The sequence below is a fragment of the Apis mellifera genome, linkage group LG6, assembly GCF_003254395.2.
Source record: "Apis mellifera strain DH4 linkage group LG6, Amel_HAv3.1, whole genome shotgun sequence".
NCBI classification, from domain to species: domain Eukaryota; kingdom Metazoa; phylum Arthropoda; class Insecta; order Hymenoptera; family Apidae; genus Apis; species Apis mellifera.
The window spans coordinates 2,237,110-2,257,282 of record NC_037643.1 but is presented as its reverse complement, the minus strand read 5'-3'; the positions used below and the strand labels follow the sequence as shown (position 1 = coordinate 2,257,282).

Below are 20,173 nucleotides of genomic sequence, written 5' to 3'. Positions count from 1 at the left end.
GCTTGCGGAAATATCTTCGAGTGGCCATAATGGTGGACACAGGAGAGCTTCGTTCACCTTGGTTATCGCGTTCAGGTCTCCATAGACACTGCGTAACGATAGGACCAGGTCTCGGCAGCGAATGGTGGTCTTGGGAGGGTCCTTTAACCGAAATAGCCTGTCAGCAAAACGGTCTCGATAACGAAGACTCCGAGGAGACGTTGGCCGGTATCAAGGAATTGGTCAAGGCTCATCTTCAAGCGCCAAGGCAGCAACGAGCACCGGCCCGATTCTTCGCCCTTCTGTACACGTGGAAGCACCTGCACGTGACTTGGAGCGAGGAGGTGGAGCAAAAATTGAACAGCCTCGAAGCTGGCGTAGGGAAATTGAAGGAAGCTGGAGAGCAAGTGGCTAAATTAGAGGATGAAGTTTTTAAACAGCGTCAGGAGTTGGAGGTATATGTTAACGTTTGCAAGTATTTCTTGTGTAGGTGGTATTATTTTAGGGTATAAACCTATGTTTGGAGTATTGATTTTTCGTGTACAGATAGATATAAATTAGACAGGTATTATTCTTAGACGTCTCATGATCTGTGGCATCTATACAAAGACACAATTAGAGTTATTGAGATTCTTTGTGGATATTAAAATTTCAAACATTATAGGTGTATGAGAAATATAGATATTATATTTTGAAAAACAATTTTATTAAATGTTTGATAAATATTTACAAAAAAGGTATCACTTTTCATTAAAAAGTTATTATTAAAAATAGTTTAGATTGGATTAATTTAAATTGTTGTTTATTAAAAACTTGATTTAATTGAATATAAATCCAATATAAACAATGAAATCAGAAATTGAATAAATTTTTGTTAATTCTAAATTTAATTTCATCAAATCAAAATTAAATAAAAATTCGTTTAATGGTTTGAACTACTTTCTTAAATTTTTAATAATAAATTTGATTTAAATTAATCTGATCTATATTGAATACAACACTAATTAGAATGATTGACCTTGACATATATTTAAAAAATCATTAAGAACAGAGAATAGTATTTTTATAAACAATTACCAAAATAAAATTGCAAAATAATTAAGTTTTTAAGTTGAATTGCACATTATTTCTATAAAATTCTAAATTTTTTTCAAAGAATATTATTTATCATGCAATATTTATTGTTTAAATCGACTAATTTATTGATTTGAATTTGATTTGTGTAAAGTTTTTAAGTTATTGTTGTAGTCTTTTGTTAAATATCATGATGTTATAAAATGTGTTGTATCAAATGTAATAATTCTTGATTTCTTAGGCAGAGCAAGGTCGTGCCAACGCAGCCCTCGAACAAATCACAGCTACGATGAGAGGTGCTACGGGACAAAGGGGAGAAATGGCTAATTTAAAAGCTGAAACTGAACTAGAAAGTGCGGAACTAGCTCGTAGAAAGGTGAATAAACCACACAAAAGTTGGTGTATTCATATACATATACATTTTTTCAGAGAATAATATCGATATTCCATTTTCTTTGTAATCAAAATAAAATATTTTTCAATAATAATTTTTATATTATGAAATTTATATTCGCATACATATATGCATATATATAAAATATATACAAAAATATATCATATATTTATTTTTTGAAAATAAGATCAAATGACAAATTTTTTTAAAATATTATTCTAGATAATGTATGAAAAGTTTCTTTAAAATTCGAGTTTTTAAGTCAGGTTTTTAAACTTTTTTATCTATATTTATAAGATTTAAAATAAAATATGTAAAATTTCATCGAAATCGATTAATGCATGAAAAAATTACAAAAGTATTGAAAGATGTTAATAATTACAGATTTATTGCAATTAAATTCATATTAGATATAAGAATATTTTTTTGTTCCTCTCTGTGTCCCTCGCTATATTAAATAAATCGAATTTGTGTTATACAGGCCGACATCGAGGAAGAATTAGGAAAGGTTGAGCCCTTAGTAGAACAAGCGGCACAAGCAGTAGCTGGCATCAGCGCTGACGCATTAGCGGAAGTTCGTTCTTTGAGAGCACCTCCAGCACCTGTGAGAGACGTTCTCGAGGGTGTCCTTCGATTAATGGGCATAAAAGACACGTCTTGGAATAGCATGAAAACTTTTTTGGCGAAACGTGGTATTAAGGATGAGATAAGGTAAACAATTTGACGATAAAATTATATTAATTCTTTTTATAGTTTCATTTTATTCCTTTATTTTTTCTTTTTTTGCAAGATTATCATATTAAAGCATAGTCTTGTACAATAATTTACCAATCAATAATATTAATAAATTGACAAATTGTAATTATAAATTATTATAGAATTTTCTTCTATAATCTTTCTTAAAAACTATCAATTCAATTCTGGAAATTCAATTATATTAATAATAAAAAAAAATTCATTTCAATAATATTAATTTATTAAAGATATTCTCAATTAAGTATTATATTAATGAAAAACTAGAACTTTATTTTCTTTCATCTGTAAATATTCTTTCCTTTTGGAATATTTCTTTTAAATATACCAATACCAATTAATTTTTAAAATTTATATTCGAAACAATATTCTTCTTATTCTTCATATTCATGAAGCTATGTAAATAGAATCAAAAAACATACTTTTAAATAAAACTCGCCTCTCAACGTATGGTTCCATCAGAAATCATTCAATCAAGTTTCCAAAAATTAAGTTTCTTTGTTCGATTTAGAACGTGGGACGCGAGAAGAAGCACAACGTCGAGTCTGGAGGCTGTTGCCAAGTTGGTCAAGGAGCGACCGGAGAGCTTCGAGGAGAAAACCGCGAAACGAGCCTCGGTAGCCGCGGCCCCTTTGGCGGCCTGGGTCCTCGCTAATCTTCAATACGGCCAGGTTCTTCAGCAAGTCGCCCCCCTCGAGAGGGAACAGCGACAATTGGCCGAGTATGCTATCGATTTTCAAAGATATTAATTTTTAAGAATATTAAGTTATTAATAATGATGTTTACAATTGACAATTAATTTTTAGATAAGATAGATTCGAGATTCACATGGCACATAGAAGAAAATATCATACTGAGTAAAAAAAGCTCTAAATGTTAGTCAAAAACTCAACCATTTCTGAAATGTAATCATTTTGTTTTAACATTAAGATTAATATTAGTTTTTTGAAATTTATAAATGTTCCACATATTTTGTATTATTTTTGTTTCCTATTTTTTTTTTTTTTTTACAAATTTACAAACTCTTTTGAAAATTCAAGATTTCTGTCGAATTATTTGTTAAATATATTGGATTTGTTAAGTCATTTATTGGAGAATGGTACGTTTCTCTTATGAAATATGCATGGAAATTGAATGAGGACATTGAAAATGATTTGTAAACATTGAAGAAAACGTGATATGTAGAAATCAGTAGTAAGTGAATGATTGAGTTTTCGATCTATGTTTACTTTACTATGAGGCTTTTTTATTCAATTATGTAATCCTATAATGTGCTAAAAATATTGAATAGTTTTCTTTTAACATCATGAGTTAGATTGCTTTTGTGGTTATTTAATCTCTTTATAATGATATCTTCTAAAAATCATCCTAGAAGAATGTAATAGAAATATTATATAATTTTGAAAACAATTTATCATAAATTTGTTTATGCGAATTTCTTCATCCAATGATTTTTATCAATTATAAGATAAAAGACACATTTTATGGTTAATTAAGAATTTAATCAGAATAATTGGATTATATGAATGATAATTCTTGTAATAATATCTAGTATCAGTATTTATTATATGAATTATTATTTATATGGTAACATATAATATAAATTTTTAAAAATTATTAATATAACTTTTTAAATATAAATTTGATATTTATAAAAATTAAATCTAAATCTAAAATCTAATTACAATCAATGATTTTCTTTTTTATACTTTCAAGAAGGATATTTATTTGATTCAAAATACCATAAATAATACCATATATAACATTTATTATATTAAAAAACATAACATCTAGTTTACAATGTATTTGATGCTTAATTTTGCTTCATAATGATCAAGTAATTCTATTTAACTTGTTGAAGAAACATATGCTTACCATATTTTATATTATTATATTAAAATGATATCATGTGATGATTAACATAAAAAATTACATTATTATCTTTTTACAATCATACTATATATAATTTATCCTATCAAAAATAATTAATCTAGATTTGATTTGATATTATTAATTTCAACCAATTCAATAATTCACTAATATATTCAAATTAACAAATCTCACTAAATTGTAAAAACTTTAAAATTATTTTATGGTTGACAATTTACTAGATTATTTTTTTTCAATTAAATATTTTTTGACTTTGCGATGATTATTTAAATTATGCATCTCACTTCAGACGTCTGTCAGCGGCCGAAGCTCAGATTGGAAAGCTTGCTGCTGGGCTCAACACTGTAGAAAGTCGCGTGGCACAGCTTCAAGAGGAACTCGCGGAGCACTCGAGGGGTGCTGCTGCTCTTCAGTTACGTGCCGAGACAACGGAAGCAAGATTGGCTACTGCTAGAGCTCTGTTGCAAAAACTGGATACGGAGCATCGTAATTGGCAGGAACAATTGGAGGAATTGAACAACAGGAAACAGAGATTGGATGTCGAAGCTGCTAAAGTTGCATCCTTATTGGTTTATGAGGTAAGCCTAGTAAATTTATCCTATGATATAACACAAGAATATTAATATTAATCAAAGTTACAATCACATGAAATTAAATTAATAAGTTCAAATGTATAGCTGTCCAGTTATTAGTAATAAAATTTTCATAAAACAATACGTGTCCTTCTGTATCTCTAATATTTAAGTTTTTAATTCATATTCTTATTTCATATAGAAAATTAAAATTGAAAGAATATTTATTTGCAAAGAGATATTATTATCATTTGAAATATTATTTTTGCCACATAGTGTTCATATATACAACATTTTTCTATTCATTAAATACATATTTTCATTCAAAATTCTGAATTCAATTCTAAAGATCTAAAGATTTGGGTTAATTGAGTTTCTTTTGAAATATTCAAATATAAGTCACTGATGAAGTAATCCAACGTTTCGTCGACATTACTACTAGCTTCATCAGGGAAACGGATGCCACTGATACGCATCACATCAGGAAGTTTTAAGCCAAAACTTCATTTTCAGTCTTGTTTCTGACATCAAATTAACTGACTGAATTACAAGTAGATAAAATTATTATGCAAAATTTAAAATTTATAGCGTTGAAAAATAACACAAAAGAAAAGAAAAAAAAACAATTATTTTGATTTTCTTCTGTTCAATTATTTTTTTCACTTACCATATGAATCCACTTTATTGTCATCATTTTAACATTCAGAATGGATAAATAAATTTCTAGATTATTAAGCTGATTCTATATTATGTTATATATATAAATATATAAAGTATGCTGTATAAAATATTACTATTAAAAATAATACATAAGTAATAGCAATAGCTTAGATATAATTTTTTTCACGTTCAAAGTAACAAATTATTAGACTGTAAATTTTTGTATTATTAACTATAATTTTTTTATAATTTAAGTACAATTTTATAATGATATCTAATGCAAATCTACTATTCTATTCAAATGCAGGATACTGGGAAAGATGACAAATGGAAAAAATCAGCCATCGATCTCCTGATCACCGAGAGAGAAAGGCTCTTGTGGCGAGCTCAAGGTTTACCAGTCGATACCGGAAGTCTGGTTGGCGCTTCCTGCGCACTCAGGGGCCCCCTCGTTCCAATATTCGTGGATCCATCCGGTGTTGCGGTTTCGTGGTTGAAGAATAACATCGGTTCGAGAATCGAGATCACGAAGCCAGAAGATGGAAAATTCTTAACAACGTTAGAATTGGCTGTACGATTTGGAAAACCGTTACTGGTGGAGGAAATAGTTGAATTTCCATCGATCTTATTGCCGTTGCTACGTAGACGTCCTTTGAAACTCGGGGAAAGAACTTTGCCAGCCCCTCAGGGCTTCAAACTTTTCTTGGCCACCAGACGAGACAAATTGGATGGCTTCCCTAAAGAAGTAGATGCAGTTTTGTTTAAAATTGCTCTTGGAGCTGGTAGCAAGAGCCTGGCGGAAAGATTCGTCGAGAAGGTGAGGAAAATTTTAATTTGTAGATTAATATATATTTAATAATATTTTTATACATAAAATGTATTGCATAAATGTAATGGATTTAGAGCTTTTAACTTTTTTAAATTCTTTAAAGACTTATAGAATAATAGTGTGAGATACTCATGAAAAAAATAAATTATGAAACTATGTAAAGTATTGATAAAAAGTTTTTTTTAACAAGTATAATAGATAAATTAATGCATATAAAATGGCAATTCTAAAAAATAAAAGAAAAATTGATAGAATATATTTAATGTTGCAACTTTATTTCAAAGAAAACAATTAAATATTTCAATATATCTCGAAGAATAAAAAAATATATTTTAAAAGAAACTAGTATGAAACATATATCATGATATAATAATATGTTTAAAATTCGAATATTCCAAGCCTATTCAATTATTTCTAATAACATTAAAAATTTGCAATATAAATTACATTTTCTTTTAGATTTTTTCATTCTCAATAATAATATATTTCATATTATCTATGAAATTATACGAAACAAGAAAATAACAACTATATTTATAAAACTATATCTTAATTATCTAAATAATAATTATATTTGTAAAATATATTTTACAAATATAATTATATAATACCATATTATATAATAAACCATATAACCTAAAAATCATTTCATTTATAAATCATATACAAATTTAATATTCTCCACTTTTATTACATCCTCGTAATGGATTCTCTTCATATCGTATTAAAAATAAAAAAAAATTAGAGAGAAAGAGAGAGAAAGAAAGAGAGAGGATGATGCTTGAAAAAAAGATTAAAATTGGAAAATTTTTAGAGTGATCGTTCAAAGTTGAAAAGTAAAATATTGAAATTGAAGATTAATTACTTTATAATCGTGAGGAGGGGGGTAGGTTCTGTTGAAGGAGACACCGAAGCTTGCGTCGCAACGGAGGGAGGCGTTGGAACGCGAGGAAAAATTATCAGGGGAACGAGACACAGCAAGATTGGATCTGTTGGCGCAGCTGGCCACTGCCAGAGGTCAAGACCTCCTTCAGGAGTCTGAAGGATCCCAGGGAGGGCTTTTGTCGTCTTTGGAAGCCACTCAATCGAAAGCTAAAGAAATAGCTCTGGCCCTTGAGGAAAGTCGACGAAGCTTGGAAGACGTTACCAGGTCGGTGCAACTTCGTTAAGAAATATGTATAATATATATATATCTTAAAAGTCATGGAAAAATTATTCGCGAAATAATTAAAAGAAAATTTCAACGAGATAAACAAGATACGATCGTTAAATTGCGTCTTGATTCTTAAAGACGTCATCAAAATAGTTTTAGAATCAATAATTATTTGCAATTTATTTATAACGAAATATTTTATAACGAAAATTTACAAGCATAAAATATTTTTAAGATAAAAAATTGCATTATTATCATATACATATAAGTATATTTCATATTTAAATTATATTTTTTCCTTGCTAAATATTTTTGAAGTTATCATTCGCGAGTTTTTATTGAAAATAATTCATTTTTCAGATAATTTGAATTTTCTAGTGGAATATTTTATGCATAGCATATTTCGCGTGAAAGTTTTTTTTAATCCTCAAATCTCGGAATTCATGAAGTAATTTCTCTTTATAAATGTTCTCTGGTTGCAAAACAAGGTCTGGAAAAAAAGAAAATTTACGAGAGAATGTTTGTAATGAAGTTTTTAATTTCCATTCTAGTTTTTGTTTTGTAAACTTGTTTACAGAAGAGCCAACGAGCACGAGAGATTGGCTAAATTCGCAGCAAACTTGTATAAAACTGTGAGAGGCCTAACTGCATTGAATCCATTGTACGTATTCTCTGCAGAAGCTTTCACTGATATTTATTTGGAGGCGGAGAATTACAGAAAAACGATACTCTCTCAAGATAAAAGGGAACAAGAAAAATTGGTCGAGAAACGGTTGGTAAACGTTCGAAAAATTATTTACATGATATTTTTTTTTTTTTTTATAATAAATATCCAATTTAAATAACTTTTAAATCAATTTGAAGTTCTATACCAGTGCTTTAAGATTGTTATGAGATATTAAATATTAAAATTTATTTCATAAATTATCTTAAAATTTGATCAAACTTTAATAAATATTGGATCAATGAATGAAAAGTTATTAAAAACATAAAATTATATCCCTTAACAAAAAATTCTTTTTGTTTTTTTTAGATATCATCGTGTAAAGAAAAGAATAAGAATTAATTCATTTATTATCCTCGTCATTTATTCTTCGATTTTTTATTCTTATATGACCTTATTGATCAAATCAGAAAAATATACATAATCACATTCATAATTTCTATATATATTTCTATAAATATTCCATATTATTCCATATATTGATAAACGTAATAAGCCTTTTCTTGATAATCGATTGAGATATTGAGATAAAAATTTAATAATATCGTTTCCTCTATTTTTTGAATATGTTTTGATGACGAAATTTAATTTCTTCTCACATTTTTTTACACGAAAAAATAAATTTAATTTGCATCGGTAATCGCAACAGTTTCATATCATGTATTTTATTTATATAACCAATAATTAATTTACATACATTAATATTTATCGTGGCATTAATATCATCGTAACTAATTATCAATTTATTTATATTAATATTCATTGTGCTTTTTGAATTAAAAAAAAAAGCTAAATATAATAACGTATAGATTTTTCACAAAATTAATAAAATTATATATAAAAATAATTATTTAATTACATAATATAAGAACTTTCATTACAGGTTAATACAATTGTCCCTCCATTATTGCTCCAAAGCCGTGTATAGGGAACATCGATTGCCAGTCGCATTACAATTGGCGCTTTCATTAAATTCCGTACCAGACGTTGAGAGAAATTTCTTGTTAGGAGAAATTCCATTAAACGGCGATGAAGATTCCGATTACAAAGTACCTGATTGGGTACCCGAGGAACGTCGTCTATCGGTTCGAACTTTAGCTTTAGCATTTCCGCAAGTAAGTTTCTAATGAATCCACTTTTGAACTATAGTGTAGTAAGAACCTCTATTATCCGAATATCCTAATATCCGAATATTCTGTTGTTCCAATCACGCATTATCTCCAATGGAAATAAACTTGAACTTTGATATATGTTTGTATATATGTTGTATATATGTAATGAGTTAATTATTGAAGTTAAAGATACTTAAGAAATTAATAATGAAACAATTTATAAGCAAAGTTTTTTATTATAAAAAAAAGGGGTTTATTTAAAAATATTCAAAAGGACAAAGATGGATATAGAAAAGAAAGAGAAAGAAATGTATATATAAAAATTGGACATAGTTAACAAACTGATCAGCAACTAATAACCAGATCAAAATGAAATTTTACAGAAAATGAAAACAAAGTTAGAGAAAATGAATATAAAATAAAAATTATTGAAATAAAATTGAAGAAAATTTGTGCTTGACTTGATCATGAAATATGATTTAGAATTATAAGAAATCCTCGAAGACGTAATATCAGTTCTATAATTTTATAGCTGATATACTATGTATTTAATTATTTAATTTTCCTTTAATTTAATTTAATTTGACAGATCTGTTTATTTAGATCATTTTTATTTTTAGATTAATCGAGTGAAATTACCAGATATTAAAAGTCCCTCGACGAGCAACGATACCTTCCAATCGTCGTTCCTGTCATTTTCGAACCAGTTCACGCAAAGACGAAGATTCTCCATAGGCTGTCGCGTTTCACGCGCAGTGTGCTGTTTAAGAACAGTCAAAAATGCCCGCGGCCTCGCCAATCGCGACATATCGACGACAGGTAAAAATTCGGACAGGAATCCCTCCAAGGCTTGATGCCTAAGTAACAAGCCTTTAACGAAAGGCAAAATCTCGTTTGGACCATACTTCCAGTTTTCCATCCAATGCTTGGGAGTCTGGAAATTGAAGATGCTAACTGGCGCTTGATTCTCTAACTTTAACCCAGTTACAAAGTAAGGGTTACTGTAAACGAGGATAGTTTGCAAGTTGATACTAAGAATGGATTATAAGCAACACACGTTTATGTTATAAACAGTTTAATTTACAGCAAAATTAACTTTTGAACCTGATTCAAAGTAAATTATAATATAAAATCTAAAATAAATGATCAAAGTATGTATTCGATATTTTGTTATTGGATTCATAATAATTTTTTGAAGTGAAGGTAATTTATTTATGTATGAAAAAATATTTTAAATAATTGCTAGAAAGATTAAGTTTATATATTTTACCTTGGTATCCTCGAAACGAGCTGATTCCACATCGACACGAATAAGATTCAATGTTTTCTTGGTCAAATTCATTTCATCGATAAAGAAATTTTTCAACGGATTTTTATTTTTCTCTTGTTCCACTTTCGATGACCCAAATATCGAACCATTGCGATCAATCAATTCTTTCAAATCCCTTTGAATTTTCATTTCCATTTTCTTGCTATTCTTGTCGTCGTTACCAGACACTTTGATTAAAACACCTATCGATAATTTTATGAAAATTTATTTGAATTTTCCGACCCTTTGATCTTTCATTACCAATAAAGGGTTTAATACAAAAGAGAGTAATGCCATAATAACAGCGTTAAAAGATATTGAAGCTTTTATGAAAAATAATGTTTCAAAGAAATTAGAATTAATTAATGTAATTAGAATTTTTAATGTAAACTTATTAGTATAAAGATAATTTCGAAAAATAAAAAAATTTTCTTATTTTATTTTCTTTCTTTTTTTTTATTCAAATTTAAAAATTGAAATAAAGAAGAAACTTCAACAAAATAATTCAACAAAAATTGTTGACAAAAATTTCTTTATACTATTTTATTTATATATATTTTATAAATAATTTGAAAATGATAAATTGTAAATTTTATTTATAGTATATATATAATCTACTAATCAAATAAATAAACAATCATTTATACGTGTAATTATAATAGAAAAGGAACGTAGTTAAATGAAGAAATAATAAACAAGAGATGTTGAGATTAATAAAATATATCATTTTTCATATTACGATACTTCTTTCAATCATCAATCATATACTTTGCATATGTATTCGAAACCACATCAAAAATCAAAAGAAGTTCCTGATGGCGGATATTGATTTTCGATAGATGGAAAAAACAATAGCAAAAAGATGAAAAATGTGATAAAATCCGAAACATATTGGTTTGGAACAATACTTTTATCAAACGCAAAAGGAAATCTATTTTTTATTTTTCTGGAAAAAGTTCATGGAATGAGAAATTCCTATAATATGTTGCGTCTCGAATTAAACTTGTTTTAGATTTTTAATTACCGATATTTAATAATTTTCATTAAAATATCAAATATTAACAATTTCTATTTTTTTAAATTAAAAGTTATTGTCACGTAAAAATGTTGCCTATAAGTTGCAACAAAGATAAATAATAAATAAAATAGAAATTATATTTACTTTTATCCATTATCGATTCAATGATTATTATCGATATTTATCAAACATATAAATTAATAATTAATGCAACGAACCTTTTAAATGCAACAATGCCGCCTCAGCCGCGGTCCTCTCCCAAGCCCTGTGCGCATTCGCGGGTAATCCAAACCGCTCCTTAGGCGAGTCGTTATCCGAGATGCGTTCCAAAGCCTTGACTAGGTCCTCGAACGAATCGTTAGTCACTCTGAGGACACCTGCCAACTTCCTGCGCCCTTCGAACACCTCGGACGACCAAACGTCTCGAACGATCGAGCGCAGCGCCCCCATATCGTAATCGTCCTGAAGACGGCCCCCATAAATGGCCACGTCCAGCAATCCTCTCCCAGTTTGCCAATTTCCATCCTTGTCTTTCTCGCTCCTCTTGCCATCATCCATCTTCCTCACGACCAATTCGTAAGCGGCCTCGAGATCCGACTCGTTCCACTCGTACGACCTGATCCAACCCTGCGGCACGAACTTTCGCCGTTCCTGAAGAGTGGCGTGCAACCAGGACAGCAAAAGGCTACCAGCCAAGTTCATGGCGTTCTCGTGCTTTTGATGGAGTTGGTGGAGGGAACGTTTCACGTTCCTTTTCACACCCTCGGGTGGTTCGTAAGCGAGCTTCAAGCACAGACCAGCGAGGCTTGGATAGAATCCCAGGCATCCCTCGGTGGTTAACCAGATCCTCGTTGCGGGATTCTTGTTGGCCGTGCACATGGGCGATCTAAGCAGGCTTTCCAATCGGGGAAGCCAGTTGAGGGCGAGATGCAGATTGCTGAGGAGGATCCAGTTCCCGTTTCTGTTTGGTAAACAATGTTGATTCGTTTTTTTATTCGATACGTTTGTCGTTTGAAATATAATTTTCATTAAATTTTCAAAAATCTAATCTTAACATTCAAGCAGGGCTTATAAATTTTTGAAATTAATATCGAATCTTATATACTTTTCAAATTATCCAACAATTTAAATTATTTATTATAAATACTTTTCAGATATTTCAAGTATTTATGAGAAATAATCTGAATAAGAATTAATCTTTTTTCTTATATTTTTCTTCATTAAGTGCTTAAAGAAACATTGACTTTTTTAATATGATTGAAAGAGAAATTATTGTAAAACAAAATCAAAATAATACAAAAAAACAAGGAAAGGAAAGATAAAAGAATATAATAATAAAGAAAAAAATTAAAAGACAAGAAAAATAAGCTTGATATTTTTTTCAAAAAATTCAATACATTATTAAGAGAATTATTCCTCTTATCTAAATATTATTAAAATATATAATAAAACAAAGATTACAGGTAATTTAATATAATATGATGCACCATTGAGAAGATCCTTCAAGTCAGGATTCACCTTATACCTCTGATACGCTATAATTCGTGAGAATAATGAGACTAGTACTGTACATTTACATAGAAATTCCTTATGCTCTATTAAGACTCAAAGGCATTGTTCCACGTTTGTTGATGAAAATTGGATCCGGCGGTTATAAGCTGAGTAGGATCTTCTGACTAGGATTATGACATAAATTTATTATACATAATTGTGAATTAAAGTGAAAAATTTGCAGAGCTATTAGAATACTACCATAAACATTTGATAATAATATTTAAATTAAAAATGAAAAGTAAAAGTTTAATCGAATAGGATAAAATTAAAATAAAAAAAAATGAAAATAATTTTTCAGACAGTTAATTTTCAATTTAAAATGGTCGTTAATTTATACTGAGATATATTATTATAAATATATCTACATTATTCTCATACATAAGTAATCATTTAAAAAAAAAATCTAATCAAAAGATTTATACATATTATGTTATTGTTATTTGAACATTTTTAAATATTTAATAGCAATAAATATCAATTTATATTATCGATATTTTGAAATAATAAAATAAATTGTATATTAAGCAATAAAAAAATTGTTAGAAATTTTGTTTATCGATACAATCTATCTTATCTATTTTATTTATAAATTTTTAATTCATTATCTATTGTTATAAATTATATTATATCCATAATAACAAGGCTTTAAATATTAAATAGAAATTTTTGTGGCTATTAATTATCACTGTTAATTATAGAATGTTAGTTCATAGAAATAAATTTAAATAATATTCCTATATTAAAAATGATGCATTACCGACAAGCATTCTCCAATGCAAGTTCAGCTTGGACAACTTGACCCTGTCCCAGGGACACCTCGACAAATCCTGTGGTGGATGCGACACGATTATTCGCTAATGCCCTCAACTCGGAACCAGGATCAGCTCCTGGTGACAGAAGTAGCAACACAGGATATGTGGTTTCGTGTTCGGCTACTTTCCTCAGTGACCAATGTGGTGGCGCTAAATCCTTCACTCCTTCAAACGATGGTTATATAAAAAAGAAGCAAGAAAAAGTGGGTTAGTATTTTTAACAAGTACGAACAATAATCGATTTCTCTTTTTCTAACAACAGAGAAAAGAATAATCGATACTTTTTATCAAGATAAATCGAAATTTGTTTTTCTTTTTTTTAAAAAGAATAGTTTAAAATTCAATTTTTATTGATAATTTTGATATATGCATGATCATTTCGATTATATTAATATTAAAATATATAAATTAAATTACCTAATACCTCCGCGGCCAATTTCGATAACGCTGTATGCAAATAATCCGGGCGAAGGGTTTTGATAATTAAAATCTTTTGGAACGTGGTTAAATTTCTTTCAGCGTAGATATTACTGACATCCTTTAGCCACGATAGCGTCATTCTCGCCGTTATCTATGAGAGATAAGACGTGAAATTAATCTTTCATAAAAACTGAAAATAATACAAAAGTAAAATGTCCATATAAATTTTTCGAAGATAGATTTTTCTTAGATGAATATGATTTATATTTTTTTTAGGAAAGTAATTATATCGAAAGATTGAGATAAAAGAAACAGTTTTTATTATAAAATTAGCTTCCAGAATATTTTTTTAACAAACATATAAAAGATTGCGATTAATTTTCCATCTTATCCTTTTGTTTTTTTAATAATAATAATAATCGATGATTATAAATTTCTCAATGTTACTTTAGCCAATTCCATAATAATTTAATTGTTTCATTATTAATTTCTTAAGTATCTTTTAACTTCAATAATTAACTCATTACATATATACAACATATATACAAACATATATCAAAGTTCAAGTTTATTTCCATTGGAGATAATGCGTGATTGGAACAACAGAATATTCGGATATTAGGATATTCGGATAATAGAGGTTCTTACTACACTATAGTTCAAAAGTGGATTCATTAGAAACTTACTTGCGGAAATGCTAAAGCTAAAGTTCGAACCGATAGACGACGTTCCTCGGGTACCCAATCAGGTACTTTGTAATCGGAATCTTCATCGCCGTTTAATGGAATTTCTCCTAACAAGAAATTTCTCTCAACGTCTGGTACGGAATTTAATGAAAGCGCCAATTGTAATGCGACTGGCAATCGATGTTCCCTATACACGGCTTTGGAGCAATAATGGAGGGACAATTGTATTAACCTGTAATGAAAGTTCTTATATTATGTAATTAAATAATTATTTTTATATATAATTTTATTAATTTTGTGAAAAATCTATACGTTATTATATTTAGCTTTTTTTTTTAATTCAAAAAGCACAATGAATATTAATATAAATAAATTGATAATTAGTTACGATGATATTAATGCCACGATAAATATTAATGTATGTAAATTAATTATTGGTTATATAAATAAAATACATGATATGAAACTGTTGCGATTACCGATGCAAATTAAATTTATTTTTTCGTGTAAAAAAATGTGAGAAGAAATTAAATTTCGTCATCAAAACATATTCAAAAAATAGAGGAAACGATATTATTAAATTTTTATCTCAATATCTCAATCGATTATCAAGAAAAGGCTTATTACGTTTATCAATATATGGAATAATATGGAATATTTATAGAAATATATATAGAAATTATGAATGTGATTATGTATATTTTTCTGATTTGATCAATAAGGTCATATAAGAATAAAAAATCGAAGAATAAATGACGAGGATAATAAATGAATTAATTCTTATTCTTTTCTTTACACGATGATATCTAAAAAAAACAAAAAGAATTTTTTGTTAAGGGATATAATTTTATGTTTTTAATAACTTTTCATTCATTGATCCAATATTTATTAAAGTTTGATCAAATTTTAAGATAATTTATGAAATAAATTTTAATATTTAATATCTCATAACAATCTTAAAGCACTGGTATAGAACTTCAAATTGATTTAAAAGTTATTTAAATTGGATATTTATTATAAAAAAAAAAAAAATATCATGTAAATAATTTTTCGAACGTTTACCAACCGTTTCTCGACCAATTTTTCTTGTTCCCTTTTATCTTGAGAGAGTATCGTTTTTCTGTAATTCTCCGCCTCCAAATAAATATCAGTGAAAGCTTCTGCAGAGAATACGTACAATGGATTCAATGCAGTTAGGCCTCTCACAGTTTTATACAAGTTTGCTGCGAATTTAGCCAATCTCTCGTGCTCGTTGGCTCTTCTGTAAACAAGTTTACAAAACAAAAACTAGAATGGAAATTAAAAACTTCATTACAAACATTCTCTCGTAAATTTTCTTTTTTTCCAGACCTTGTTTTGCAACCAGAGAACATTTATAAAGAGAAATTACTTCATGAATTCCGAGATTTGAGGATTAAAAAAAACTTTCACGCGAAATATGCTATGCATAAAATATTCCACTAGAAAATTCAAATTATCTGAAAAATGAATTATTTTCAATAAAAACTCGCGAATGATAACTTCAAAAATATTTAGCAAGGAAAAAATATAATTTAAATATGAAATATACTTATATGTATATGATAATAATGCAATTTTTTATCTTAAAAATATTTTATGCTTGTAAATTTTCGTTATAAAATATTTCGTTATAAATAAATTGCAAATAATTATTGATTCTAAAACTATTTTGATGACGTCTTTAAGAATCAAGACGCAATTTAACGATCGTATCTTGTTTATCTCGTTGAAATTTTCTTTTAATTATTTCGCGAATAATTTTTCCATGACTTTTAAGATATATATATATTATACATATTTCTTAACGAAGTTGCACCGACCTGGTAACGTCTTCCAAGCTTCGTCGACTTTCCTCAAGGGCCAGAGCTATTTCTTTAGCTTTCGATTGAGTGGCTTCCAAAGACGACAAAAGCCCTCCCTGGGATCCTTCAGACTCCTGAAGGAGGTCTTGACCTCTGGCAGTGGCCAGCTGCGCCAACAGATCCAATCTTGCTGTGTCTCGTTCCCCTGATAATTTTTCCTCGCGTTCCAACGCCTCCCTCCGTTGCGACGCAAGCTTCGGTGTCTCCTTCAACAGAACCTACCCCCCTCCTCACGATTATAAAGTAATTAATCTTCAATTTCAATATTTTACTTTTCAACTTTGAACGATCACTCTAAAAATTTTCCAATTTTAATCTTTTTTTCAAGCATCATCCTCTCTCTTTCTTTCTCTCTCTTTCTCTCTAATTTTTTTTTATTTTTAATACGATATGAAGAGAATCCATTACGAGGATGTAATAAAAGTGGAGAATATTAAATTTGTATATGATTTATAAATGAAATGATTTTTAGGTTATATGGTTTATTATATAATATGGTATTATATAATTATATTTGTAAAATATATTTTACAAATATAATTATTATTTAGATAATTAAGATATAGTTTTATAAATATAGTTGTTATTTTCTTGTTTCGTATAATTTCATAGATAATATGAAATATATTATTATTGAGAATGAAAAAATCTAAAAGAAAATGTAATTTATATTGCAAATTTTTAATGTTATTAGAAATAATTGAATAGGCTTGGAATATTCGAATTTTAAACATATTATTATATCATGATATATGTTTCATACTAGTTTCTTTTAAAATATATTTTTTTATTCTTCGAGATATATTGAAATATTTAATTGTTTTCTTTGAAATAAAGTTGCAACATTAAATATATTCTATCAATTTTTCTTTTATTTTTTAGAATTGCCATTTTATATGCATTAATTTATCTATTATACTTGTTAAAAAAAACTTTTTATCAATACTTTACATAGTTTCATAATTTATTTTTTTCATGAGTATCTCACACTATTATTCTATAAGTCTTTAAAGAATTTAAAAAAGTTAAAAGCTCTAAATCCATTACATTTATGCAATACATTTTATGTATAAAAATATTATTAAATATATATTAATCTACAAATTAAAATTTTCCTCACCTTCTCGACGAATCTTTCCGCCAGGCTCTTGCTACCAGCTCCAAGAGCAATTTTAAACAAAACTGCATCTACTTCTTTAGGGAAGCCATCCAATTTGTCTCGTCTGGTGGCCAAGAAAAGTTTGAAGCCCTGAGGGGCTGGCAAAGTTCTTTCCCCGAGTTTCAAAGGACGTCTACGTAGCAACGGCAATAAGATCGATGGAAATTCAACTATTTCCTCCACCAGTAACGGTTTTCCAAATCGTACAGCCAATTCTAACGTTGTTAAGAATTTTCCATCTTCTGGCTTCGTGATCTCGATTCTCGAACCGATGTTATTCTTCAACCACGAAACCGCAACACCGGATGGATCCACGAATATTGGAACGAGGGGGCCCCTGAGTGCGCAGGAAGCGCCAACCAGACTTCCGGTATCGACTGGTAAACCTTGAGCTCGCCACAAGAGCCTTTCTCTCTCGGTGATCAGGAGATCGATGGCTGATTTTTTCCATTTGTCATCTTTCCCAGTATCCTGCATTTGAATAGAATAGTAGATTTGCATTAGATATCATTATAAAATTGTACTTAAATTTACCAACGTGATCGGCGTCTCGCGAAGAGAGATGGAGAGGCCACGATTCCAACACAGGGAGAGTTTACTCCCGATTATAGTTACGCATTCGTAAGAATCATGTTAAATCCGGTATGCAATGGGCATTATGCTCCTTGAACAATCGATATCCTCTCGACGGCAGTAGTCTGTCGTTGCCTGTCGATTCACCAGTTTCCGTATCGTGTGCACGTCGAACTTGCCTAATGATTATTCGATACGTTATTTGTATGTTGAATTTTCTTTTCAATCCCATGGACCAGTTTCTAGAAGGTAAGATCCTTAAACGAGAGTTGAATTGCTGTTGTTACTTGTGACACGAGAGCCAGTTGGACTTGATGGATATATATTTATGTCTGATGGAAAAGACATAAACTTAAAAATTGAGGATGTATAATGAAGAAGAAAGTAAGTAATATTTTAAAATATTCAAAAGTTAGAAATGTATCTCAAATAAAACAAAAAAAATTATGTTTATTATCAATTGTCAACTCGTTCTTAAAAGATTTGTATCGAGAATTATTTAAAATTAATAGTTTTAAAATCTTTATTTTCCAAATTTGATATCGTTTTATACAAAAAATAGATTAATCTCAGCTTACGTCTTCTTCAATTAACAGAGAAGCCACGGTAAAGTGAAACAAAATCACCACTCTTAGTCACAAGAATTATTAATATAATCAATTAATCTATTGAAATATCGTTTTTGTTTCTTCTCGATGGGACACACGTTTCTTTCTTCTTACAAAGATGTCGAAGGAGCCATTAAGAAATTTCGCTTAATTGGTTCGTATCGAAACGAATGATGTTAATGGCGTTGAATTTTTATTTTAGTCTTGCCGCTTTTGTGTAATCGATGGGGAATCTAGGTCGACAATCCGAGACTTTCGGAAATTTTTCTCGTGTTCGGTTAAATTGATACGAACGACAATTAACCCAAATATCGAAATAAAAGAAGGGCGAGCCTGATGGCGGCCAGGTAGTTCTTTAACCAAGTTCCCGCCATGTATACGCCGCCGTTACTGTTGTTGTTGCACCTCGTTCCACTCGCGTTCTCGCAAATTTTTTTCACCACGGATCGTACGTACTCGCTCATTGGTCTCCTCTACAGCGAAATAATTCAACGAGAACACTTTGAACGCTTGAAATATTTGAGGCGGAAAATATTATTAAATTTTAACTTGTCGCGTGTTCATGCTCTTTTTTTCTCGTACTTAGAAAATACAAGTTAAAGTGAAAAGAGAAGTATATAATTTTTTCGATACTTTAAATAATTTGTAAATTTGTTGATGCTAATATGAATTATATATATATATTTTTTTAAACAAATAATATTTTGAATGAAAGAATATAAATTATTTTACATATTGCAACGTGATGATATATTAATATAATATCTTTAAAAAATTCTTTTTATTTATTCTTTTTTTTTTTTTAATTGTATTTTGCGATTTGAGTGAAATAATTAATATTTTGTTATTTACATTTACAACTAACTCTGTTAATATTTTTTCCCGCTAAAAATATTGTTTTCTGAATACTCGTTCGATTTTTGACTTGTTAAAACCGAGTCAAGTATTGGATATTTTCATCGGAGTGCAATTTCCTCTTCCTCGATTGTTCGATAAGTTGTCGATTTACAA

General features: G+C 28.9%; 2 protein-coding genes across 2 annotated transcripts in view; one reads left to right on the top strand and one right to left on the bottom strand.

Annotated features, from left to right (window-relative positions):
• The window catches only part of LOC411639 (cytoplasmic dynein 2 heavy chain 1), a 33,763-nt gene extending 24,473 nt beyond the window's left edge, over window positions 1-9,290 (top strand). The window contains exons 31-39 of the mRNA XM_026441371.1: window positions 1-434; window positions 1,295-1,429; window positions 1,929-2,158; window positions 2,712-2,921; window positions 4,380-4,668; window positions 5,630-6,139; window positions 7,042-7,301; window positions 7,882-8,076; window positions 8,912-9,290. Of these exons, the coding sequence (XP_026297156.1) occupies window positions 1-434; window positions 1,295-1,429; window positions 1,929-2,158; window positions 2,712-2,921; window positions 4,380-4,668; window positions 5,630-6,139; window positions 7,042-7,301; window positions 7,882-8,076; window positions 8,912-9,155 (2,507 nt within the window). The 3' untranslated portion in view covers window positions 9,156-9,290. The remainder of the gene's footprint in view (window positions 435-1,294; window positions 1,430-1,928; window positions 2,159-2,711; window positions 2,922-4,379; window positions 4,669-5,629; window positions 6,140-7,041; window positions 7,302-7,881; window positions 8,077-8,911) is intronic.
• A 434-nt stretch (window positions 9,291-9,724) lies between these two features.
• On the bottom strand, window positions 9,725-18,491 carry LOC113218561 (cytoplasmic dynein 2 heavy chain 1-like). The gene is made up of 9 exons (XM_026441288.1): window positions 17,943-18,491; window positions 16,781-17,040; window positions 16,006-16,200; window positions 14,940-15,171; window positions 14,251-14,404; window positions 13,779-13,998; window positions 11,686-12,428; window positions 10,411-10,652; window positions 9,725-10,074 (listed from the first exon to the last, which is right to left on the bottom strand). The coding sequence occupies exons 1-9, from the start codon at window positions 18,480-18,482 to the stop codon at window positions 9,757-9,759; spliced, it is 2,904 nt and encodes a 967-aa protein (XP_026297073.1). The 5' UTR covers window positions 18,483-18,491; the 3' UTR covers window positions 9,725-9,756.
• Window positions 18,492-20,173: the final 1,682 nt, after the last annotated feature.

Bases quoted from the DNA above. Each gene is read 5' to 3' on its own strand.
- LOC113218561 (XM_026441288.1), bottom strand. From the start codon at position 18,482: ATGCAAATCTACTATTCTATTCAAATGCAGGATACTGGGAAAGATGAC. The intron at 15,172-16,005 runs GTTGGTAAACGT...CTTTCATTACAG, and splicing joins GAAAAATTGGTCGAGAAACG to GTTAATACAATTGTCCCTCC. The intron at 12,429-13,778 runs GTAATGCATCAT...TTTACCAAACAG, and splicing joins GCATTGGAGAATGCTTGTCG to AAACGGGAACTGGATCCTCC.